The sequence below is a fragment of the Dermacentor albipictus genome, chromosome 2 (genome assembly GCF_038994185.2).
Source record: "Dermacentor albipictus isolate Rhodes 1998 colony chromosome 2, USDA_Dalb.pri_finalv2, whole genome shotgun sequence".
NCBI classification, from domain to species: Eukaryota; Metazoa; Arthropoda; class Arachnida; order Ixodida; family Ixodidae; genus Dermacentor; species Dermacentor albipictus.
The window spans coordinates 108,577,606-108,604,392 of NC_091822.1; the positions used below are offsets into that span (position 1 = coordinate 108,577,606).

General features: G+C 46.7%; 1 protein-coding gene across 1 annotated transcript in view; it reads left to right on the top strand.

Annotated features, from left to right (window-relative positions):
• The first annotated feature begins 3,810 nt into the window (after positions 1-3,810).
• LOC135900786 (ATP-dependent translocase ABCB1-like) overlaps positions 3,811-26,787 on the top strand; it is a 180,689-nt gene continuing 157,712 nt past the window's right edge. Inside the window, exon 1 of the mRNA XM_065430360.2 lies at positions 3,811-4,123. Coding sequence (XP_065286432.1) covers positions 4,075-4,123 — 49 coding nt within the window. The 5' untranslated portion in view covers positions 3,811-4,074. The remainder of the gene's footprint in view (positions 4,124-26,787) is intronic.

A 26,787-nucleotide genomic window follows, 5' to 3' on the forward strand; every position in this document is an offset into this window, starting at 1 on the left:
GTGAGGGAACAAACGCGAGTTAATGACATCTTAGTTGAAATCAAGAAAAAGAAATGGACATGGGCAGGACATGTAATGAGGAGGGAAGATAACCGATGGTCATTAAGGGTTACGGACTGGATTCCAAGGGAAGAGAAGCGTAGCAGGGGGCGGCAGAAAGTTAGGTGGGCGGATGAGATTAAGAAGTTTGCAGGGACAGCATGGCCACAAATAGTACATGACCGGGATTGTTGGAGAAATATGGGAAAGGCCTTTGCCCTGCAGTGGGCGTAACCAGGCTGATGATGATGATGATGACCCTGCACGGGGGTAAGCGGGATAAAAAGAGAAAGAGAGAGGAAGGAGGAGATAGAGAGGCTTCATTTTGTTGCTACGTGATTCGGTGGCAATGAACCACATCATGCTCGTCCTCGCACTATACTAAACTATCGATCCGACCCGTGGTGTGAGCTCAGGTTTTAGGGCCGTAAAGGAGTTCGGATGTCTCCCATTCCGTAAGAGACCTAATTACACCGAGATGCAGATACGTCGTGCGTCATCATATACTGAACGCCTTTTCGGTAGATGTACCCTAGTACAAAGGTCTTTGGGGTGCTCGTTTGTCAGGGAGTGCTAAAAATGTGATAATTGCGACGTCTCGAGGTTACGCGCGCGCGCGCGCGTGCGTCCACTGTTGTTTACCAAGATAACTTTTCTATACACCTCGCGCCTCACAAACGTGCGGTTCTGTGCACACCGTGAAGCGCTCGCGTGCGCTCAATTACACTTCCGAGTTTTCTGATAGGTAACGTCTGAGCGAGGGAAAACCGCCTAAAATACTATCAAGACATGCACTGATCTATGGTGGCATCGGACACCTGTCTTCTAGCGCAGCTGCACAATGCTCTAAACCACTACACCACTACAGGCCTCGACCGCACGCCTGCTTCTCTCGCGCAAAGAGTCACTCTTTGAAGCATCTGGCGCGTGGGTCACATGACAGTTAATCGCATTCGTCCCTCAAGTGATAGCTATAGCGTTTCAAGATACGTCAATAGCGCCTTTCGTGACTCGTAGCTCGCAGGTGGTGCTTTTCCACGCGCCGAGAATGAACATGTGTAGTGGACACGCGATTGCCAAGTCCCTTCAGGAGCCTTAAATCACTGCCGCCACGGCGTTGACACAGCCGTCTATTAAATCGCGCCGTTCCTTTTAAGGCGCTGCTTTCTTTGCCAAACCGACCACGGTGTTGCGACAGTCGGTCCGTCAGTATTTCGCAGGAAATATTTGTGGAATGCACGTTTAGAGCGGCCTTTATTACCGCTGCCTGTTGACAGACAAAGCAGCGCGAGTGAGTGTGCACTTATGTGCTCTGCATAATCAGACGATGCGTGACGATACAAAAGAATATGCAGATCCAACCCACAATTTGTAATCTGAGAAGCTAAGCGTTCGCGAAGCGGTTAAAGAAGGCACGTGCAGATGATTATACTCTGCACAGCGTTTTGCGATTACCTGCAATGAAAACAGCGAGACGTGACCACGTGACCACGCGTTATACTGCCTCCGGTATTGTTTTCCCTTTGATATGACGCTGCAGCCAGGGTCGCCGCACGTGCTATAGAGTGGGCCAATCCTGGAGGTAGCGCGATAATAATCTGCACTTTACTCGTCGAAAGGCTGGACAAGCAGGTAAGCCAAACCACCAACCCTAGGAAAGTAGGCATAGAAAGCTTTGCTTTATTAAAGGAACTTTGCTCTTGATGACGTACATTTGTTGCAGTGAGGATATTTATGTATTATTCGTTCTATCCGTGGGTAATTTCGTAGACAACAACGCCAGCAGCCAGGACACCCGTAAAGGTAGTAAAGATGGAAGTGATGTCCTACGAGTGAACGATTCAGCACGAGGACGTGAGCGCAGCAACAACTGTGACCAGAATTTGCAACGAAAGCTTCGCTCCCAAACCTGTACAGGTAATGTAGCCCCATGTAGGTATCTCTAACGCACAGATACCTCTTACACTGTGCAATAGCGCATTAACGTACCCACCGTGGTTGTTCAGTGGCTATGGTGTTGGGCTGCTGAGCGCGAGGTCGCAGGATCGAATCCCGGCCACGGCGCCCGCTTTTCGGTGGGGGGAGAACACCCGTGTACTTAGAAAGAAAGAAACCAGGTGGTCCAAGTTTCCGGACTCCCCGGAAACTGTGTACGCCTCATAATATGATCGTGGTTTTGGCGCGTAAAACCCCATAATCTAACTTTTTTTTTCTTTAGTGCAATAACGTATTCAGTGGACACGTCAATGATACGGTTACCAAAAGATGTCAAACGGCTTCCGACTGGGCCTAGAAAAAACTGGGCGTACACATCGTCGTAACTGTCCGACTTCCACATGCTTACTTGCGAAATACCTTTGTCATCAATGGAGAGCCCCCCAAAGGAGAGAGAGATAGAGAGTAAAACATTTTTATTATTATTATTTGAATGGCGAGAGCAGTGTGGGAGGAACCCTCAGTCCAGGGTCCCTAAGATGATTCCGGCGATGTTTCGAGCCCGTTGTATCACAGCTCGGAGGACCTCGGGAGGTCCATCGCGGAGGGCATCGTCCCACAGCTCTTTGTTGCGTAGGGGGGTAAAGGAGAGTTGGCAAGGGAGGAAAGAGGTTTGCAGTGCACTCAATCGCGACGCGGGAGATTGTGGGCGAGCTGCCACAGCCAGGGCAACGATCTGCATAACAGTGTGGGTAGAATTTATTGAGAGAGACAAGATTTGGAAAAGTTGCGGTTTGTAACTGGCGTAATGCCACTGCTTCCTCCCGCGAGAAGGACGGTGGTGGTGCGGCGTGGGTACGACGAATGCGTGTACAATGACGGAGTATGTCTTTGTAACGGAGCAAGAGATCCCCCCACCCTGAACCAGTGGCCTCACCATGCTGAGTAGCCCGGAGGGAAATTTCTCGGGGAAACGCATGTGCGCGTTCGTTACCCGGCAGCGAGGTATGACCAGGGGTCCAGAGCAAGTGGATGCGGGGAGGTGTGGTTGGCGCATTTTGCAGGATCTGTTTGAGAATTTGGTGCGCCGCTCTCGGGTTGCCACGTCCTGATAGGAACGCCCGGCATGCGTGTTGCGAGTCCCTCAATATATACACTTCCCCAGGAACACGGATGGCGTATCGAATTGCAAGAGCAACACCGAGAATTTCTCCGTAAGCGGCATTTGTTCCGCGCATTGCAGCAGAGTCTCTCAGGGATACGGTGCCATCCAAAACTACCGAGGTATAGCCCTCTTGAGTGCGTGATGTGGAGACCGCGACTGAAGCGACTATACGTGTCTTGGGGCGCTCGTAGATATACGAATGACTCGAAATTTAAGAAAGATAATTCGTAAAATAAACAAAGCCACAAGAAAGTCCGAAGCCCCGCAAACACGAGGATTAGACAAATCCACGTAGTCTACACTAACCATCGTTCTCACCATTGCTGGACTACCGAAGGGCCATAATTCCCTCTATGGAGTATTTTTTTTTCTTTTTTTAATGAAAACTCAGCGGTGCGGCTATAGCCGCAATCCTTTAGCGGCCAGAACATGCGGCCGCCGCGCAATATGTGCACAGCTTACGCGGCAGGGCGGCAGGGCATCGGATTGTGGCCGCGCAGCTGCCGGGCGTCGCAGCCGCTGCTGCCGCGTAGGGCATCTCCTCCGCCAGCTGTTTGCGCCGTGCCGGAGCCGGGACATCTTATTTATCGCGAACGCTGCGCCGCCGCCGCCGAGGCCTCGCGATTGTGACGGCTGCGCCGCAGCGGGCGGCGCGACTGCTGCACTATACGTATATGCGCGGCCGTGCGTGTGTGTGCGTGCACGTGTGTTTGTGTGTATAGGTATACGAGGACGTCGGCCATGCCAAGTTGATCTGTTACTGTACGCGGCCCCTTTGCTTCCACTGCTCGGCGCACGAGAGCGTGCGTGCATGCGGACACAAGCTTGTGTCCACTGTCGGAACCACTGCGCCGACCGAGGACATCTCTCTCTCTGGGATTACTATACAGGAGTCTTGTACGACGAATCGAGTAGACGGCCGGTCAGAGGATACCATGGCCCGACGCAGCTCGGCGGAAACCAATCCCGTGTACTTCATCAACGGTCAGTCCGTAGCGTATATATATAAGGCAACCTCCTCATCCGCTTGTTAATTCTCTCGCAGCCGCGGAAGCTTAATGAATGCGCCTTGCGCAATGTCGGTGCGTGGTTGCGTTTATATGCAGAGTGTTTTGGTTAAGCCCAGCTGAATGAAACCAACGACATATGGTTTGCCGCCGTGTGGCGCTCCTCGGAGTACTTTTTTGTATTCCGGTTGATTGGTTATTTAACTAAGATGAGTTATGCAAAGGATTTAATATTCACTTTAGGACCCAAGTGCGCTTCGTCGCGTTGTAGAGGGGATTCAGAAACGACGCATCCATTTGTTTTTCTTTTTTTTTCAGCGTACATGCTAAGTGATGAATTTTTTCGGCCCTTAAAGAAAGACCGCGAAATACGAAGTAAAACCACGTCACTGCGCTTATGCGCTGTCGTACTGCAGCGCTGTGAACGGTGCTTCGTCACAGTGCGTCAGCATCTTCGACGGTGGAACACGCAAAGGAAGCGGCCGTCGTCCCTGATAAGCGATAGGCGGCTCGAAGCACGGTTGAGAGCGCTGCAGTACGATAGCCCATGAGAGCAGTTTGGTGCCGAAATGACGTAACCAAATACGCAAGTGACATTTATTCATGCACTAGAAAGCGTACGTGCTAACCACATGATACAGCTAGTGGGGGTCCTACGGTCTAATCTTGCAATCGTGCTTGCCATATATGGTGGGACCGGCGCGGTCAAAGGTGGTGGGTGCGAATCGGCATATCGCCCTACCCGGCTGCCCACGAGTCTCTTCCCGCTGTTTCCGGTCCCTATACACGTGCCGAACGCGGGCGGGCCACAGCCGAGCAAATGCCGTATTGCTGCAGCAGATTGCATACTCCTAAGTCATGCGTAAGTCCTGATGAGAAGCAGTACGAGTTTGATGGATGACGGAGTGAATTCCCTCAAACGCGGCCACTACCGCTCGGGTGGACAAATGCACCGCCCAGATATATATGCCTCTCTGAACGCCGAGAGAGAGGCTAAATTTAGCTCCGGCTGCGTCATGCGTGCGGCAACAATGTCGCCATCTGTGCAGACGACGACCCATGCTTCATCGAGTGACGACTTTTTTTGCCTCTACACAACGATACCAAGGTAAGGCGCGCGGACAGTACGATTGCAAATATATAAGCGATAATAGCGTTACATTTTTTTTTTGCGATTACATGCGGTTTTAGCAATAGAGCGCCTATATGCTGACCGAACTAAAACGCATTTCACGTCAAGAGATCCTCGCCTGCACTACCGAGTAGCGAAGTAGCAAGCATTAACATCTCGCCTTTCTAGCTACCCGAAACCTTCGTCAAACGTGATGTTAAGCTCTGCTCGACCCTTGTGGGAATAAACTGGGTCACCGCAGGGTAGTGTGTGACGCACTCACAGGGTTTCTTACGCATGGAAACGGTATGCAAAAATGAACGCTAGAGAAAGGTCGTCAAAGGAAAAACAGGGAAGTTAATTAGACATTCGGTTGCCTATACCCGGAATTCGAGAAGGAAAAAAAAAGGACTCCAAGGTACGAGAGAAAAAGAAGGAAATAGCGTGTTGCGTTCGAGGCAAGTTAGAGCACTGTACGTCGCACACAGCCTGTCGCAGTGCCACACACTGTCGCCGCACAAACACACGTAGTACGTCAGATAACAGTGTAGAAAGGCCAATAGGGTCTTGTTGAAATACTATCGAATGTTTCGCGCATATATCTGGTGTGCGAGAGGCTATTCTACACAACACGCGACAATGAGAGGACTGCAAGAATAGCGGTGCGTCCACGATGTTCGTGGTGCGGAAAGGCAGGCGTGCTAAACACAAGCACTCGAAGAACGGAAAGGACAGCTCAGACGCCCCCTGTCAACTGAGAGCTGGGACAGCTGGAAGAAACAGAGGGAAGACGCAAAAAGTACCCGCGCATGCTCAAGGCAAAGTTCATGATGTTGCAATGCAAAGACAACGTTGACAGCAAAAAGAAAAAAAAAAGAAAGAAAGAAAGAAAGAAAGAAAGAAAGAAAGAAAGAAAGAAAGAAAGAAAGAAAGAAAGAAAGAAAGAAAGAAAGAAAGAAAGAAAGAAAGAAAGAAAGAAAGAAAGAAAGAGATGGCGGACATCCTCTACTTGTCGATGTCTTCGCACTGTCACTTCGTGAGACTATATCCTGTGTGGCCAACTCTGCTGATGCAAAGGGACCGGGAGTCGCTTACGTCAGTCAGCACATCCTGAAATAGTTCGTCGGGTTGACGTGGCTTGCAACGTGCGCTCGCTTCCCATTTGTTGCATGCAGTAAAACGCCGATGCAGTTACAAACGTAGTAAACGCGCGCACGAGGGATCCTTTGGCGTTGGAGCATGACGTTCGAAGGCTCCACATCGATCACGAGCATAGATCACAACATTCAGAGATTCTGCAAACTCTATAATTCTGCTGTAGAGACTGTAAAGCATAGTATTAAGCGTAGGCTTTACTTGAGATGACTCTGGTGCTGCGATGGGTATATTGGCGGTATGCGTATGTTTGCTTATTATTCGTGCTTGCTGCTTCAGACATACTTGTAGCTTTACTTACTGCGCTTTATCTACCTTTATTTGCCTAAATATTCAAGCAGTCATACCTTTCTAACCGCATGAGAGCAATAAGACTTGTCGCGCGTGTATAATCATTACAAACTGCTGCATTTAGAGCGCCATTTACAAAGTCATGAAGTCGCTTGAAGCCAGAAGGGCGAAGTTTAGGCAAGTCCATGCAGTAACCATCGCTCCCATGCTGCATGAACCACCACGCTTGCAACTCCAATATAGACAATAGCGCCATCTGGCAACTTCCGTAGGAGACTCTACACCATGTACAAAGCAGGGAATTTTGACCGATGCAGTTGTGCTATAGTGAGCGCACCTGCTCTGCCTAACAAAACAACAAATCACGGCATGAAACCTGTACCTGAAATATAGGTTCATAAGCACATAAGCGCCCGGACGCACAAGCTTTCCATGCCGACAGCAGCGCCAGATCAGATGGCCCAGCTGGCGGATGAATCATGCAGGAAACATTACGCGTTCACGATCGATGCTCTTCTAAAGGTTCACTCGCACTAACCCGACCCGACACACTGATTTCGGTCTGCCGACTGTCGGCGACAGCGTTGCTTTACCTTCGTGTCGGCGCCTCTGTCACACTGTATACCGACACCGAGCTCTGCGCCAACCGTCGGCAGATTGTCGGCGTCGACAAAGTGGGACAGAGGCGCCGACACGAAGGTAAAGCAACGCTGTCGCCGACAGTCCGCAGTCAGAAATCGGTGTCGGGTCGGCCTAGTGTGACAGGGAGCCTTCAGAAACCAGAGTGCAACTACCGAACGAAAACATGGCGATATTCACGGAGGAGATGACTCAGCTCTCCTGCCACGCCGACCCCGACATGTCTAAAGAACAGCAGGTCCGGTTCTTGACGCGGGATGTGAAAGAACAACTGTTTGCCGTATTAATACGTAGATATCACGTAGTAGTGACAATAAATGTGCATACCGGGTGTTTTCTTTTCAGAAGGTGTAAACAAAGAAATAAATGCCTGTGGCAAAAAGCCCAATTCTAACCGTTGAGCTAAATTACTCGATGAGGCGGCCACTAGTTATACGAGAAATGAAACTACCTAATTCAATAATTAACGTAATTACCCAACTAATCTTATTCAATTATTTGACGGCGCACATGTAAATCTGCGAATTAGAGCGGGTGAGTTCGCAAAGCGAATCCACTTGGAACGAATTCTCAGGACTGTATGCCAGTTTCGAGATAGTAATCTTCAAGGAGCCCGACGAAATACATTGGCATTCCAGATACTTCTTTTATTAAAACGCTGTTTTATGCATTGAAGCACTAAAGTAACTGAAACACCAATGCATTTCGTCGGGCACTTTATTTATTTATTATTTATTTTATTTGCAATACTGCCAGTCTCAGTTAAGACCAAAGCAGGTGGGCACAATTTTACAGAAAGAAACAAACAGGTCATGTTACATGGTACATTAAAAGAAAAAAAAAGAAGGAAAAACGCTTCCTTAACTACTGCAGAAATCACCATTAATACAATACTTTTGGTTGGTATAACAATATGGCCATAACAATATAACAATGTAGTTAGTATAACAATATAACAATATTTTATTACTAGATTTTATATAAAAAATAGCGAATGAATGACACTTATAAGATCAGAGAACTTATACAGGTAACAGATAACCGCGCAGAAGCGGCGAGTTTGGGGTTTGAAATGCATAAATTCCACGCACAGAAATAAGTATTACAGATATGTGGGTTAAGATTAAGATATGTGGGTGTATTAAGTGGCGTCATCTCCGTTTGATGTCTCCAGTAGGTTGATGAACGATGAAAGCGACGGAGAGAAAACTATGTCTGGGTGGAGGAGATTCCATTCTTTGATCGCACGTGGGAAAAGTGAAAACTTGAACGTGTCATTGTGAATACTGTACTGGTTTAGTGTAAATGGGTGATTTTTTCGCGACAGGCGTGACGTAGACAAAGTAACGTACTTAGTTCGGTCTATCTTATAACTGTCGTGAATTTGTTGGTAGATGAATTTTAAGCGGGCGTGTCTGGCCCTAACAGATAGTGCTTTAAGACCTGCATCAGCTAAGAGGTTTGTAGGGGAGTCATAGGGACTGTATTTGTTAAAAATGAACCTCACAGCTTTTCTTTGCACCTTTTCTAGTTTTGATATGTTAGTTGATGTGTGTGGAAACCAGATGATGTTAGCGTATTCTAAGACGGGGCGAACAAAAGTTGTATAGGCTAGTAGTCTGGTGTGTTTCGGTGCAAGGCGTAAACATCGTCTAAGGAAAAAAAACTTGCGTAATGCGACTGAGGTAATATTATCAATATGTAAGTTCCAAGAAAGGGTAGAGGAGAATGTCAAACCTAGGTATTTGTGGTAATTTACTTTATTCAAGCAAGTGCCACCGAGGGCGTAAGAAAATTCTGAAGGCTTCTTTTTTGTTGTAAAGGACATGCATACAGATTTAGTGGTGCTAATTGACATTTGCCACTCTTTACACAAATTGCACGACCAAATCGAGTGCTCTGTTTAATAATAAGTGGTCTGCGTAACTGACAATTTCTTTATAAATAATACAATCGTCCGCGAAGAGCTTAATGTCACATTCAATGTTAGCAGCAATGTCGTTAATAAAGATCAAAAATAGCAATGGGCCCAGTACTGACCCTTGGGGAACACCGGAGGTGACAGCTACAGACCTGGAAGAGGTGTTATCTACAATAACATATTGTGTTCGATGTGATAAGAAGTTTTTTATCCATGCAGTAATCTGACCACCTCCGATTGCAGCCTCCAGTTTTGCAACTAGTTTTACATGGCTTACACAATCAAACGCTTTACTGAAGTCGAGGAGGATCATGTCTGTCTGGCTTCGGTTGTTTAGGCTGAGCGCAAGGTAATGGACCACTTCGGTTAGTTGTGTGACCGTTGAGAGGCCACTTCTAAAACCGTGCTGTTGAGGTATTAATATATGTTCTTGCTCGAGAAATGTAGTGATGTGTTTGAAGATAATATGTTCCAATATTTTACAAGATTTGCTGATAAGTGAGATTGGCCTGTAGTTGGAAGGTTCGTTGCTGTCATCGGATTTATGTATTGGAGTCACCTTCGCTTTTTTCCAGTCATCTGGTAGTTGTGCAGACTCGAGTGATTTGCGGTATATAATGGCAAGGTATTGGCTACACCATTCTGCGTACGTTTTTAAAAATTCGTTCGGGATATCATCTGGCCCGTTAGCTTTCTTGATGTCGATATTAAGCAACAGATTAAGAACACCGGCATTCGTAATGCTTAATGAATCGATGGTTTTAGGTGGGCAGGGTAGGGAGGGAAGTAAGCCATTGTCTGAAGTGAAAACCGAGAAGAAAAATTTGTTGAATGTGTTTGCTCGAGCTGTTTTCTCTTCTAGAGACCGTTCGGGTGACACACCTAAACACGGGCGAAAGTATTTCCAAAACCTGTGTGGATTGTTGGTAATGAAGTCGGGGAATGTTGTGCTGAAATAGTGATGTTTTGCATTTTTTAACTTTCCTTTGAAGTCAGCGAGAGCGGAGGTCAGATTGTCTTTCAGAGATTGATTCGGCCCTTTTCTTTTAATAGTAATAATAGTGAAAATTATTTGAAACTGGTGCAATCGTGAGAGCTCGCTCCAAGTGAATATACCTGGCGAACTCGCCGACTATAATTCGTAGATTGAAATATGTGCTGTAAAATGAATAAATAAAGAAAGTTAGTTAGGGTGACTATGTTAGTTATTTAATCAGGTATTTTGATTTCTTGTAGAAGTAATGGTCGGCTCATCGAGTAACTTATATCAAGGGTTCAAAGAGGTGGTGGTTGTGGTGGTGGTGGTAGTAGTAGTAGTAGTAGTAGTAGTAGTAGTAGCAGTAACAACGTAGACGGAGGTACTGCTAAGCATACCACTAAATGTAGCCGGCAAAAAGGGCAATGGGAAGCCACAGCTTCTAGGTAATCTCAATCTACTAATGGGCTGTTAGTCCAATGGGCATTGCTAGTCCCGACTGCCGCTTGCATCTGCAGTCACGTAAGTTTGGCTTAAAAAAGATTAGAACGAAGTCACAGTGGAATACCTTTACGATATCGCGCCCTATAGGTCGCAGCTTTAATGTCATGCAGTGCTTATACTCATGGACTGCACCGCTCACAAGCTATGTCGAAATGCTGAAATGGACAGCAGTTCATGCGAATGTACACTCTGCGACGTCGACGCAGTGATGTCACGAGGACGAAGGCTGTGTATAACGCTTTCTATTCTCCCTTTCCTTTACCCCCAATGTAAGGTAGCAAACTGGACGCTCATCTGGTTGACCTCCCTGCTTTTCCTCTCCTTGCTATCTCTCTCTCTCTCTTGTCAAGGGAAGAATGGTGATTGGAGGTGTGTGCAGAGAAAGGTGCGGCACATATGCAAATACATCCAATGCTTTTCCTATATCCTTTGCGTCACAGCATAGAGTTTCTCGCTACATTACCTAGAGGAAAATCTGGCGCTGCTGCGCTGTGGTATGCATGTGCATGCCGGTATATTGTGACTTCGGATTGGCTTCGTTCTCGTAAAGACAGGACGCCTTGAAGACGCGCTTGGCAAGTACCGTTCCGTCTGTCACAATGATTCATTTTCTTCTAGAACAGCACGTGAAAAGCTATTTTAGCTTTATTATTACGCGAAAACATGTTTTGTTTAACTATGAGAACTTGTTATTGTGTGTACGACTACAGGTTGCGTAAAGAGTATCAGCGGGCCGCTAAAGTTGGAGGACAGACGACAAGGTTCGCGCTCGCTTTGAAACAGTTGGTCGTCTGTTCTTGCTTTTCTTCGCTTAGTCATGCATTGTGGGTGAGTAAACATGTAATATGCGTGAATGGAAACATTTTATGAAGATTTTACTTTGAGAATGCGTTATTTGCGTAGCCACATCCACGTTTTAGACGAAGCCTCTTACAACCCCAGCCAACGAGAACCTCGCAGACACATATACCGTCATTCCCATGAGGCACGGTGCTCCCTTAAAAAACTCCCATAGACGGTGGCGCCAGATTTCCCTCTAGTTGTTATAGTGAGAAACTCTATGCGTCACAGTAACCAGCGGCAGCCACCCAGCGGCCAGGCACTGGGACAAGCCAAATATAAAAGAAGCAACCAAGCTGTTGAAAATCGTGCTCTGCGCTTTTGAAATGCCTATGAACCGACGTTATACGTACATACTTTATGCAGTGATTTATTGTTTTACAACGTACAACATGTGTTGGCTCACCGTCAGTTTACTTTGTTAGCCTACATTCAGTGACGCATAAGCCGGATCATCCAATATGCCTCATGCGCAGTTATGAAGAATGGAGCAGCCTAACTATAGGAATCAAATGCGCCATTCAGTATTGTGCGCTATTCCATGAAGAGGTCTGCGCACGTTGGATATATCTACGGGGTTATATATAGTATTGAGAAAGACAAAGAGGAATAGCGCGCGCGCGTTTTTAATCGATTGCTTGAATAAATGTTTATTTATCGGTTGGCTCTCCAGCCTATACGAAGGATTGGAAAAGGGGGAAAGTGCGTCGGGTCTGGAAACCGCCATGCGAGGAGCAGGATCTACATGTGTAAGTAGGCCGCATTCCCCGGCAAAATCCGGGAGAGACCCCAGGGATACACGACATTTTCTTACAAGAAAGGAGGAAAAAAAGGGATCGTTAAACTTTTGGTTCGCTCTGGGACATCCTCGGCTTCCGTGCTGGTTCTTCAACACTTCTGGTGTAGCACGGTGCTACGAGCTTCGACACATTGTTATATGGTACGTCGTAGCACGAAGCTGCGATATATTGTTCGACTACGCAGAACCGAGGTTCGCTCACTCGCAGTACTTTGTCGGGCAACGTGCACTGCGTGTACTAGTGGCCCGCGCTAACATCGTCAAACTTATTATCATCAGCCTTTTTTTTATGTCCACTGAAGGACGAAGGCGTCTCCTGCAGCGATCTTCAATTACCGCTGTCTGGTACTAGCCGATTCCAACTTGCGCCTGAAAATTTCTTAATTTCATCGCCCAGCCTAATTTACTGCATATTATAACCGCATAAGTGCCAGTATACTACTCCGTACTTTTCCTAAAGCCAGTCGTGCGTTGCGCAAAGCACCGTCATGAACCATTACCAAGTCGTCCCAGCTTCCAGCCGTGTACGCTGCTAGTATACTGCTTATTACATACGCGCAAATAATGTGGCGAGGTAGTGAGCTATCGACTGGTAGACGATAAACCGTGGTGGGCCGTAGGCAACGAAACCTAAGCTCGCTTTAAAACGTTGCACACGTAGCGCTTAAAAGTCGTTGCATCTGCGACGAGTGACAGATATATAGTGGAGGAGTTTGTCTCTTTTTCATGTGTCTCCACCCTCGTGACAAGCGGAGGGGGAGCAGCTGTCCTCTAAGTATGCAGAGAACAGGCTGCTCATTGTTCGATAGAAAACTCAGGTAGCTACTTCAATAAAACTTGTGGTTTCTTCATCAGTGACGGTGCTGCAAAAGTTGACTGCTTCATAATGGCTCCGGCGCGACATGTTGTTCAGTGTACCACGAAATCACATCCCATCTGTACCGCGAGAATCATTCTCTTGGCGCGGCCCACCATGGTTGCTTAGTGGCTATGGTGTTGGGCTGCTAAACATGAGGTCGCGGGATCGAATCCCGGCCACGGCGAACGCATTTCGATGCGGGCAAAATGCGAAATCACCCGTGTAATTAGATTTATAGGTGCACATTAAAGAATGCCAGGTGGTCAAAATTATTCCAGAGTCCCCCACTACGACGTGACTCATAACCAGATCGTAACTTTGGCAAGTAAAACCCCATAACTTTTTTTGTTTTCTTCACAATGATAATGCTTCATTAATGCGATACCGTTATATAGCTCATGGGGCGGAAGATTCGGCGTTGTCGGCGTTGGTGTAACGATGACGGCCCAAAAATTCACCTGAGCCAATCGATGTAGTCGATGACGTCAATTAAGGCAAAGTTAATTAAGGCAGAATGAGTTAAGGCAGAATTGGGGCACTCGAACCCACGACAATTGGTGGGAGTCAAACTCACGACCTTTGGTGTTAATTAAAGTGAAGTCATTTAGGTACCATTAATTAAGGAATAGTTAATTAAGGCACTAGAACTCAGGACCTTAGTTATGAGTTGCACCCTCGACGTTTGGTGGGAGTCGAATCCACGACCTCGCGTTGTGCAGAAATTGTCAGGTTGTTGATGGAATTTCGTCGCGTGGTAGTCGCAATGCTCTCGCATTCATCCACGTAGGGGTAACAAAGTGCCCGTTTAATTTTTTTCAACGACAATACAAAGCACCACTGCGCAAAACAAGCCTTGAAGGGTAGCGCTTGGCAGACAGTGGTGACAATAGGGAGAATGCTATATAAGGATAAACACGGACATTTTTAATGTCGGCAGCTTCTTCACATGCGCTGACAAAATTATCGATACTGCAGACCCTTCGTAGCAATTCTTTCGAGCAGTTATTGTTCATCTGAGCTGATCAGGGCCTTGATGTACATGTTTTACCGAAAATAAATAAATCAAGCTGCGCTGGTTTGTATAGAAACAGTTGATTGAAACGTTTCCGCTAACGTTACCGTTATTTTTTTACGCGTGTTGCATATTTCGTCTATTACATGGCAGCAAATTGCAATTTAAATCGCTTCGCTACTAGGGTTAACACACTTGGAACACTATAACGTAGAGGTATTTCAATCTGCTTCCGTTCTAGTTCTGCAATTAGCGCTGCACAATTGGTCAAAAGTTTCCAGAAAACGCGTACTTCGCCTGTCTGTCACGCGGAGTCACGGAAATTACGCGAATTCCCCATCTGTTGTGACGTCTACACATTGATTATGCACCATTAAGCCGCACAAAAGCAAAAATAAATTACGATTTTGCACCTTTTTCGCCATCAGCCCTCCTCTATGGGTCAAAATTTTTCGAAATGCGCCCATGCACTTCGCCTGTCCGTCACACGACGTCAAAAAACCGTGAAAGCTCACGACATCAAGGTGACTTGTACGCACAAAATATGCATTAATATTCCGAACAAAACTGAATTTTTTTTTGGAATAGCCGATGACTGCCCTGTTCCGAAAGGAATAAAAAAAATATGACTGCGCGCCGATCGCTCTGGCACTGGATACAAGAAGCCATTCAGAGTCATCTCGACACGTATCCGACATCGCTCTGTCAACTCTACTTTGCTGAGGACACGTTTTAGCGGCATCTTTAGCTCCCCGTTGAACGCTCTCGAGATTTTTCGACGACCCGCCACAAGCTAAGCAAGAGGAAGCGGACCAATCGCAGACGCCGGCACCACTTCCCTCACCCGATTATCTAGTTTCACTGCTCTAGCTCGGCCCCACCGAAACCTTCTCCTCTTCTTTGATCTCCTCGCCTGTTTTCATCCAATTAGGTTACCAAAACAAGTCAAGGTAGGCGATGCTTTTCGCTTTGAAAGCACACAAAAGTGACCTCCTATAAAAAAAAGGAGAGCGTTTATCTGGGCTTTTCAAACAACGCTGACGGTCATCGCCCCTGTTTGCCATGGGTAGTTACCTAAATTTGACGCCATGAGATCATCATCGTCAGCATCATCATATTTATGTCCACTGCAGGACGAAGACCTCTCCCTGCGATCTCCAATTACCCCTGTCCTGCGCCATGAGATATGAATAGTCTTACGCTATACGTCCCTTGGGCCCACGGGTGGAAATACAGTTGCTATCTCATTCCACAAAACTTAGATCGTCTACATACTTTATACAAATTCATCTCTGTAGACCATTCTGCATTATTACAGATTGTTGCTTTTGTTTATAGAAGGTATGCAAATTCTTCTTAGACGTAACTAGTTAGCAAGATTAGACCAAAGTAGCGACAAGTCGTAAACCCACAGGCAAGCAATTCACAGACTTCACAGAAAAACGTTAACTCTTTTATTTAAAAGAAAATGTGCTATTTCTTCGGCCTGCGAACAATTGGTTCGAGACGCAAAAACGACAGCTTAAAGAGAAAAAAGACAACAGACTTGTGCGATCTTCATGAATCACAACCCAATTTCCAGCGAAGCTGTTTTTTTTTTAGCAGTTGCAGTAGTAATTTCAGTTGCGCCTAATTATATCATGTACTTTAAGCCGTTACCCGTTCATGACTGGGCCGCTTGCAACCTTCATCAAACTTGGTGCAGTGGTTGTTGATAAAAACGATTCCTTCGTTCCCATGTTTGCTTTGCTCTTCACTTCTGGCATTTACCCACTACGAGGTACCGGCGAAGAAGCAGGCGGTTAAAGGGTAAAGGAAAGGGGAGCGAGAAAAACCTAAATGGAAAGGTAAACCAGGGTCAAGTGTAACGTTGATGTTAACTGAGAAATAGATTTACGTGGCAGATATAGAAATAAAAAAAATATTTCTAATTATACATAAACAGCAACTTCCGTGTTCTTTTTTGGGTGGTATTGTAGTAATTTGTAAGAACAATCAGCGGTTTATTGATCTGTCGAATTAGTAATTTCGAGAATTGACATGGTAGCCTTCTTGTGTCACAGAGGTAGTCGCAAATGGCCACGCAGATGTTCCTGGGGCTAAAGCCCAATGAAGAAGCCCCGAAGGCATAGAGGTAGGAAAAAAACTGAGGAGGGGCCCTGACGTCACTCTTTCTGAAGCTAAGTGAGGCCGGAAGTTGGCGTTGCTCCGCCATCACGTCGGGCCAGTTTTCCTATGTTGCTTACATTTCTCGCGAAACCACACCGCGCTGCGTGCAACCAGGCTGCTCGGGCGCGCGCACTTCGCAGCAATCCTAAACCAAAGGATGCAATCGCGATGTCTCATTGCATTACCGTTGCCGAAGTCATGCTGAAACAAGTTCACAATGAACTTCGCAAATTGGGCCGTGAGCTCGAATCCCCTGCTTTTACCGGCTTTTATGAAGATAAACATGCTTTAGAAGGCCAGCGAACTAAACTGCTCTCGTCAAACGCAGATACCGGCCGCTGCCCAGTTCTTCCGTCTTTCTTAAAAAAGGTCATCTTTATCAGTACCTTCTACTCGCTTTTCTCTGCTTAGGCTTCCTGGGGCTCTCAGACGGACTTGTGAGCTAGACATCAGGCCGTACAAAAAAAAAAAATGTGCACATTCTCAGTGCACTACAAGAACGCAAGGGGGGGGGCGGAAGCATCATAGCCCTGCCCCATAGCCATAGCCCCATAGTCCCCCCCCCCCCTGGCTACTCCCCTGCCGAGCACGATGCGTATGTTTCTCCGTGGAACAACTGCGCCTCACTTTTTCTTTGATATTCCTTCGGTAGCCACATTAGGTGCCCAAAGTATGCATTAGATTGTGGCTAACATGCTTTACTTCGGCTTCCCACCCCATAAAAAGAAAGACATTGTTGCGGCGTAGCGAATTATCGTATGGTGCAAGTTCGATTTTGTTACTTCTTGGTTTGCGCAAAGTGTTTGAGCCGCGGGACGCTTCAGTTCAGGATACTCATATTGTATTATTGCGATAGCAATTACGTGGACTCTCCAGGCGCATTCCTGCCGTCGCCGCCGCCCTCATGTTCCGTATTAAGTCCAAGGGCGACAACATCGTAACCACGCGCCGCATGCTGTATGGCCGAGTGAAAGCGTAAGGGGGGGGGGAAGGGGGAGTGGCATGGGTGAGCCGACGATGGTGGCTCAGTCTTGTGTGCGCAAGGGAGAAAAGCGGGTAGTAAGCGTGCCGCCTTCCTTCGCGCGCGATACGTCGGGGGGAGAGGAGGGAGTGGGGCAGGCCATAGGATTCCGTGGACTGCGAATCTGTGATTGCGCAACATGTTTATTTGCCTTGTTTGACGCATTATATACCGTGATTTTTTCTTAGATACGTAGGCTTATTGGAGACTTATACGTGTAATATTTAAATATCTTATTGCGATGTTTTGTGTATACGTGCAGTGAACTTTGTTTCTAGAGACACTTTTATTCCCTATATCTGTATCTATATCGATATCTATATCTATAGCTGTATCTTCGCATTCGTATGTTCCGCGATATCTTCGCCTTTCTAATATGCGAGGGCGAGTCAAATGAAAGTGAGCCAACCAATCCCGCGCAATAATGGAGTCATTCATTATCTGCAAGGCATGCGCGTAGCACAGGCATCTCATTTACAAAAGTGACAGGCAGGTGTGAAGATAAATGTTCTTTAATGCGCTCATACACTGGGTTTAACATGATGGCGTGACATAACGGACGCTCCAAAAGTTGAACAGCGTGGTGTCGTGAGGTTTTTGACAGCTGAAGGTGTTCCCCAAAAAGAAATTAGTCGCCGTATGGCTGCCGTGTACGTTGAACATTGCATTTTATTGACCACTGTGAAGCGTTGCTGCATACGGTTGAAAGAAGGACGTTAAAGTTGCAAAGACGATCCAAGACAGGGCCAAAGCCATCGTGGAATCACCCTCAACGGAATAGCAAAGGTTGATGAGCTGATTAGACAAGGACGGAGGATGAGCATCGATGAACTGGCAGAGCGTGTCAACATCAGACACGGTTCGGTTCACACCATAATTTATTACCATCTTGGTTATCGGCTCTTGTGTGCGCAACGGATGCCCAAGATTTTGAGCCACCGCCAGAAAACGGAGAAGTTCGGTGCTGCCTTGACTCATCTGATTCTGTATCACAATGAGGGTGACGACTTCTTGTCTGCAATTGTGACCGGGAACGAATCACGGTGCCACTGCTACGAGCCTGAAACACGTTGGCAAAGCCTACAGTGGGAACATTCGAATTGACCACCCCCAAAGAGAACAAAGGCCGTCATTCACGCCGGAAAGGTGCTGTTGACTTTTTTTCTATTGTCAGGGGCCATTACTGATAGAATTTGCTAAACCTGGAGAGACTATCAATCGTTTTCGATATTGTGAAGCGCCGGATCGGCTGCGTGTCGCAATCACGAACAAACGATGTGAAAAATTGACGAAGGGGGTCATGTTGCTCCACGACAATGCCCGTGCCGACGACGCTGATTTGGTTCATACAAAACTGGCAAAGTTCAAGTGGAAATCTCTGCAACATCCGCCATACAGACCAGACCTGTCGCTTTGCGACTTCCTCATTTTGGGGCAATTGAAGAAACAGCTCAAGGGAACCAGATTTGTGTCGGACGATGACGTGAAAGAGTCAGTTACAGACTTTTTGAAGCAGCAACCCAAAGATTTTGATGAGACTGGAATCACGCGACTAGTTAGCCAGTGGGACAAATGTCTAAATGCTCATGGAGACTACTTTTAAATAATGTGCCCCGTTTATCATATATTCGCGTTGGCTGACTTTCATTTGACTCGCCTTCGTATATTTTGCGGAACTCCTGCTTTATATATGTGCTTTACTTTGCGACTATAATTTCGGTACAATTATTCACAATACACGACTATTGACAGCTGCTCCTGAGCAATACATTGGAACAAATGACAACGTTATTGAAAATTTTCACTTGTACAAAAAAGTACAAAAATGTAAACAAGGTTCTTTACTGACAAAGTTTCATTAAAAAATTTGTCTTCAACTTGTTCATTTCATGGCCTTTACGTTTTTCATATCAGCGGCATGCACTGCTTTGCTGGTTTATTCTCATATATTTTTATATATTTCTCACATATTTCTAAAGTTCGTGTGATATTTTCGTTACTTATCAAATTGACAAAAACATGGAAGCATTGATATCAGTTATTTCAGACACAATTTTTGGGACATACGAGTGTATTCTTTTATGAAAAAATACATATTTTACTTGTCTTGGCAGTGAGTAGCGTTCAAGAATTCGTTTTTAGCATTTTTGGCAATGGCAATGCAGTTATTATTCATATATTGGATCACTCGACAAACTGGGGGTGGACGAGCTGCAACGTGACCTACACCCCCCACCCCCCACCCACCCCCGCGAACGATATTTCTGGCTACGCTGCTGGCATATGGATACTCCACTTTACATTTATCGCGCTTATGTCATACCCATTCTTGAATTTGGTTGTGTGTTGATATCTGGCTCTCCAAGTTATAAGTGGCAATCTTTATTTATGGTAGAGAAATGGGCACTACGTGAGTGTCTTGGTATCCCGAAGTATGTTGCGAACTCTGTGCTGTATGTAGAAGTACACATATACCAGATCTAGCGTCGAGATTTCAGCTGCTAACGGCAAAAACTTTTCTTAGAGCATACGAACATGTTCCCGGGACAAATTACCAGGTGTATTTCGCACAAACGGCACTATTTTTTTATTCTATGGGACCAAGATACAAGGTCCCTAGGGTGGTGTTTGCGCAGAGTCTTTTACCAAAATAAACGTCAACCTACGATCACTTCAATGTGTTACTTTAATGAAAACATGTATAACTTGCAAGTTTGATTACGTCTTTCTGAAGAATGCTAAATTCACAGCCAAACAGACACTTGTCGGACTCTTGAATGAGTATATCTGGAAACTTTTCACTCATATAATGTAGTGTACATGGACGCCTCACTGAAAGATGAGAAATCGGCGATACTATTCAGCTCTGAAACACTTTCACGGGGCTTTGCTATCTGTCTGCCCGATTGCACTCCAATTTATGTCGCCGAATTCGTGGCCATATGCTTGGCCCTATGCAAAGTTCCGGACAATTTGTCACTCGTAATAATGCTCGCAGACTGCCTGTCAGTTGTTATGTCGCCGGAAAGCACAAACAATTCACTACTGCACCGGTCCCTAACGTTCAAGAAATTCGGCTTTTGTGGATAGCTGGACAGTGTGGACTAGCACTTAGTGAGAAAGCCAGCGCGTAATGGGCCAGTAGGTTTCTTTCTACCCAAACTTACTCTGCTTACGGTGACAAGACTCCGAAGACGACAAGTCCTGGGTGGAAAAAATGATCCGCTCCTTGCTGCTCCGGATTACGGAAATTTAGCGTTCCCATGAAATGTCCGGTCGTGTCCCTCTCGGCGATGCGAAGTTTCCATTGCCCTATTTCGATGTCGAACACCGCAATTAAATCGGTACACGAGTAGGTGTGGGTTCGCACCATCGAACCTTGGCGCGACATGTGGGGACGTAGAATCACTGGACCACTTCCTTCTCTATTGCCGAAAGCATAATTCCGAAAGAAAGACATATATACTTACAACAGCCCCTACTGCGTATGGGCCTTCCTCTCTCGGTGATTAATACATTGTATTTTTTTTTCGTACGAGTACGCTTGATCGAGCCAAAAAGGAAGTGTGTCAAATTGTACATGAGTACGTCATTGCTACGGGGAGACTCCCATGTTATACAGCTTTTCCTCGTTGTAAACATTATCTCGCATTATTTTCACAATCTAGCATCTTCGTTAAAATCGACTTGACCACTTGTCAAGAAAATAAAACAAAAAAAATAATTTATAATCACTGTTATTTAGATATACGTAGTGCTGGCCACTAAGTTAGCAGGAAGCAAGGAGTTCATTTATGTTTCCTTTGCGACGTCTTACGCCACGCTGGGCCGACGTACGCCACTACAGGTGACGGCCCGAACGTTCGATTTCTAGTGGCGAATTGCTACTTGTTTAGTCAAACTGAGGAACAGTATATAGTTGAGGTATAGTTTATCCTCTAATGTATATAGCTCGTTTTGATATTTCTTTTTTGTATGTGTATAGGATTTTACTAATATCATATAACATTACATGAGATTACTTTGTTGTTCGTTTTTCTTTGTTAGAATCGTTCCCCGAGATAAATTTTTTTTAATGTGTTTGCATCGTGCGTGTCTATTTCTGGAACGCTAAATATTCGGGACAGTGCTGTCTTGTGAGAGAAGGTACTTCTCGCGGCCAATTTCTCGCTTTGTAATACTTGACTCAACGTTAAAGAAGATTGAAAAGCATCTCAAAAGAACGAGCACAAGTGTTTATACATTCATGAAACTTATAAAGACGGCGAATGTGGTAACCATGGTTGCCAGAACAACTGTCGCGGGGAAAGCTTGCACTGCTTCTTCTAATTCTGCGCTGATTACCCTACAGCCTTCTTTAAATTTATTCCTGTATCTGCACTCGCAATAAACAAACGTAGCATCCGACGAAAGGCGAACCTCTGGCAGCGCGTTTAAGCTAGGTTTCGCGCGGCGCTTGAACGAACGCGACACGTTGGCACCAGGCGGCGAAGCAAGGCCACTGCGGCTGTGTGGAGGGGTATACAGCGCCCCGGCCACGGCTACCCACTGCGCCAACATTTCGAGGAGCGCCACCACAGTGGCAAAGCAGGCGTGGCCCCTCGATAAATGGTGTGCAAGACAGAAGGCGAACCGTCGGCGTTGGTCAGCCAGTGAAATATTTAGTAACGTTTTAGCCTGACGTTTGCCACCCGTGCTGGCTTAGGCCAGTGCGTGTACACTCAGCAGCAGCTCGGTAGGGGACACTGTGGTGTGCTCATGTAGCACGCGTCTGCACTGCATACACGGTAAAGCCAGTATGCAGCGGAAGGCTGCACCCGGTTCCACCACGTAGCCGATTCAGCACAGCGTTCACCAGTGTGACCACTTCTCTTTGTTTGTTTGTTTGTTTGTTTGTTTGTTTGTTTGTTTGTTTGTTTGTTTGTTTGTTTGTTTGTTTGTTTGTTTGTTTGTTTGTTTGTTTGTTTGTTTGTTTCAGCCAAGAGCACTCCGCGTCACTGGAGACCCTCTAAATACCTCCGCGTACTCTGGCTCCGCGTGCGCCTCGTTCATAGCGGGACAACCGGCGGCGTGCGAGTCTGCACGAGTGCGGCCACGAGTACTAATTGATGTCGCGATAAAATTCAAGGAAATTATGCTCACACGCTGTAAACTAGGGATATATGTGACTATCGAGCCGAGTAAATGATCTATAGTCGGCGACAACCTATTACGAATGCCCTTGAGAACGCAGTGCACCATGCCCTTCGCCTCTCAAAGAGAGCCGAACCAGCTGGGGTGCAAGTACAATTATATGCAAATTATATACAGCCACTTAAGTTCTCTTATTATTCTGGCGTGAAGCCGTATTGCATGTTTAAAACGGCCGCTTTTTTTTTTTCGTACAGATCGGTCCTTGTGCCACTCGTTTTACGATGAAACTTGAATGTCCCGGTAAAATAATTTGGCTGATCCTGGTATCGCTGCTCAGTCAAAGTTATTATTTCAGCTTGAACTAACGAGCTTTTATTTTCCAATCGCCCAGCGCTACATTAGCAGAGCAAGTTCGCTGAGCTGTGAGTGAACTCGAGCTGGCTGGGCTCTCTTTCAGACGCGAAGAACGGATGCACAGCCTTCTTGTGGGTGGAGGTTGTTTGTGATTCTTACGTTGTCAGCCACTGTTGAAGCTTTTACTCATATTACACGCGTCCAACAGAGTTAGAAGGCTTAAGTAAAAAACGTTATATTGAAGCCGCGCGTTTCCCTATCCTTTATTTTTGAATTGCTTTCTCGCGCAACCATCACTGTTGCTCAAGTTTCCTTGGGATTCTTGACAAAATAACTGCACGGGAATCTCTATTAGAGCAGAATTGTGGCAGCGGTCATAAGAATTCCGCCTGTACAGCTTTTTCTTTATATTTTCCTTTCTTTTTCAATAATAAATAAAACCAATATTTCGCGTATCCCACTATATGGAACCCTTGTACCATGTTTGAGACATTAAATGAGGACATCACATGGTGACCAAGTACACTTGTGCAAATGTCTGCGCATGTCGCGCTTATCCAAACGCCTCCTTGCGATTATCATAACCCAAGGAGGTTCAACAGAATTCATTAGACCTCCTTGTTTTCACCTTTGCACTTTTGTTTATGGAAAGGCAAAGGTGCCGGAAAAAAACTACTTCTTTCAACTCTTCTTTCAAGAGCACGTACCTTGTAGTGTCTGCCTTGCGAACTCCACGGCTAGAATTTGTAAATCACAATATGGACCAAAAGGTAATTCGTTAAAACTTCATTAGGGATTTTTTGTGAATTAGTCGATTATGCCTTTCAATTATTGTGCAAGTAATGCCCACCTCTTCGAGTAGACCAGTTCGTGAACAAGTTCACTGTACATAGTCGCGTATTTCTCGTTAAAAAAAAACGATATACCGCTTGTCTTCCTGGAAATCCCTGTCATTTGGACGGGAGAGAGCGTACGGTATAAGGGTTGTCAACACACATCGGTCACGCCTCGCTCACGCCACCTGGCGAGAACTTCCTGCGGATACCTGTCGTGTACCGTGCGGCGCCGTTAATTATCCGACGGTCGAACGTGGTCCTTGGAAAGTATACACGACACCCTGACACATGCATGCTTCGCGTTTCACCGTGATACGAGAACTGGCCGTGCGAATCGCCCCACTTAACAGATAATGGTAGTCGGGAACGGTGTCTCTGAGCAAGACCTAAATGTCCTGCAGTGCCATGCTAGAAGCGACTGGCGTACGTGTGTGCGCCACGGCAATATGGAGTGCCCCAAATTTCTGCCTCGAAATTCTAGATGTACCACTCGTGCCTCAAAGTTGGTCGGTCAGTCGGTCGGTTGGCCGGTTGGTAGCTCGCTTGGTCAGGGTCAACAGGTCGGCCGGTTGGTTCTAAAAAGAAACATTGACGAGGAATTTCGAACAGGTAAAGAAAAACGAAGTCAGATAAAAATTAAAGAGTTTAGCAAGGAAATCGTCCCGATTCATTTACAAAGGCTCAAAGCTGGCGGCGTCTTTCCTTCGATTGGTGGGACTTGTACTGACACACGGATCCAACACCTTTATACTCACATATGCGAACCTTTGCAACATCGGCAGCGCAACGAAAAAAAATTGGAGGACGCTTAAGCTTCGCCTTCAAGAGTGGGACGCGACAGCGTTCCCGTCGACCCGCCAAGGGGTATATGACAATGCGCTACGGCACAGCAATCACTTACGGTGCGCCCCGCATCGGACTTAGCGCCCACCTATCACGCGGTGAGCGTCGAGCAACGCAGCGTTGGGCGCGGCAACGAAACGTGCGCCTGAGCGAACGAAACGAACCAAAGTACTCGGTGTCTCGGAGGGGAAACGATCTACGCCAGCCAAACGTCGTGATCGGCACGGGCAGAGAGATAGATAGTAATCTAAACCGGAAGCACGGCGAAGCGTCGTCAGGGGAGAGGGAGTCCCGCGACGCGCCTGGCAGCGGTCCCAATGCGCGCGCGGCGCGCCTCCTGTCGGGGCAGCGCCGTACATTGAGAGGAGGGGGTCTTCTGTGTTTGCCGCAAGATGGCTCTGCGTGTGCGGAAAGCGCAGAAGAAATGCAGCGGAAACGCACTTCGCAACTCGTGTAATTGTGACTTCTGTACGTTACATGTTCATAATTACCGATATACACCGCAGTATAACTTTCTACGGCTCGTTTCGAAGGCAACACCGCATTCACTAGAGGCGCGTTTGCACCGCTTGGAAGCAACGAACTCGTGGCTGAGTGGTAGCGTCTCCGTCTCACACTCCGGAGACCTGGGTTCGATTCCCACCGGGCCAATCTTGGAAGTTGCTTTTTATTTATGAAGCGCCTGCCGTGATTTATCGCTCACGGTCAACGCCGCCGACGCCGACACCGACGCCGACGACACCGGCTTTTCTGCGACACGAGCTCCTTAACGCTATCGCGTTAAAAATGCATCGCCGCCTGTGGCGTTGGGCGTTATGGGCGTTGCAACTCGATGATGCACGAGATGCGACCAACGACATAACCGTTGGCGCTAGTATAGTGCTTGTGTGCGCCCGGGGAAACTTAAGGTAGGGGTATCTTGACACTCGCTGCACTCGCTGTCCGTTCTACTCAGACCAGTACGCGCGCACAACAGCTCAGTAGGAATGCTAGTGTGATCACAGCAAGCCCGCGCTCTATATGGGCTCACGCCAGCAGCGGAAGGCAGAACGCTGGCACATGGCTTCACCACCGAGCCGATTGGTCGAAGCGTTGACGGTGTGATCCACTTTCGTTTCGTTGCTTTTGCAGCCAAACGCACCTAATGTGCACGTCTCTGAAAACCCTCTAAGACCTCAGCGCATGCGCCGTGGATATCAGAACAGTGCTACGACGTCAACGGCGGGAATGTGCCTCGAGCCTCCGTATCATTGCTATCGTAATAAGAGAATAAGGACAACGAAAACGGCGACAGCACGTTTCTGTTCGTCTCACGCTCGCGAAATGCTTTATGTTGTACCGCACACGCGAAATTTGCACCCCTGCACACGAAATACTTCAATGAATGATTTCCTTGCTTTATGACGCAAACAGACATTCGGACCAGAGAAATCAGGGGGAAATGAATTGTTCTTCTTTTTTTAAACGTAGATATAGTAAGGGAAAGGGAAACGAAAAGAGAACTTGCCGTAGGTGGGAGCCGAACCATCATCGCGCGTATTTTTACCCCCGTGGTTGTAATTAACATAGAAAATTAAACGGCCTCGAGCGGCCAGTCGCGCGCCAATTTTGCGTGGATTTGCGGGCTTCTTTCACGCTCGGAAAAACTCTTTTATGTAGCACGTAATGAGCAACAGCAAGCTGTATCGGGAGTTTTTCGTGTTGCTCTAGAATTTTCTCCTTCACACTTCATGTAATTATAATATTTGACAAGTTGATTATTAATTAATTAAAACCAATTATGTAGTTAGGCAGAATGCAGGAAATATTCCTGAGTATCTCCAAGCGACGGCAAACAACATTACCTTGGTCCTGTCCAGCTACGTGGCATTCGCATATCTTTAAACTCTGCCTAAAGTTAGCTGGGACACACTTTACGTCTTAGAAGGACGTGATGGTTCGGTATAACAACGGCCTCAGTTGAGGCGGACGATGTTACGGATCCTTCCGTGTATACGTGCATGGAGTTCCTGTATTCTTTCGATATATGTTGGAGTGAAAGTAGTCCGATACCTGATGTCGCGATTATTATGCGAAGCATATTACGAGAGCTCAACCCAGCTCCTCAGGCGCGGCGGTGTCGCCTTCAATACCACGTGACACCGTGACGTCACGACATAGGAGAAACGGGGCTCCAAC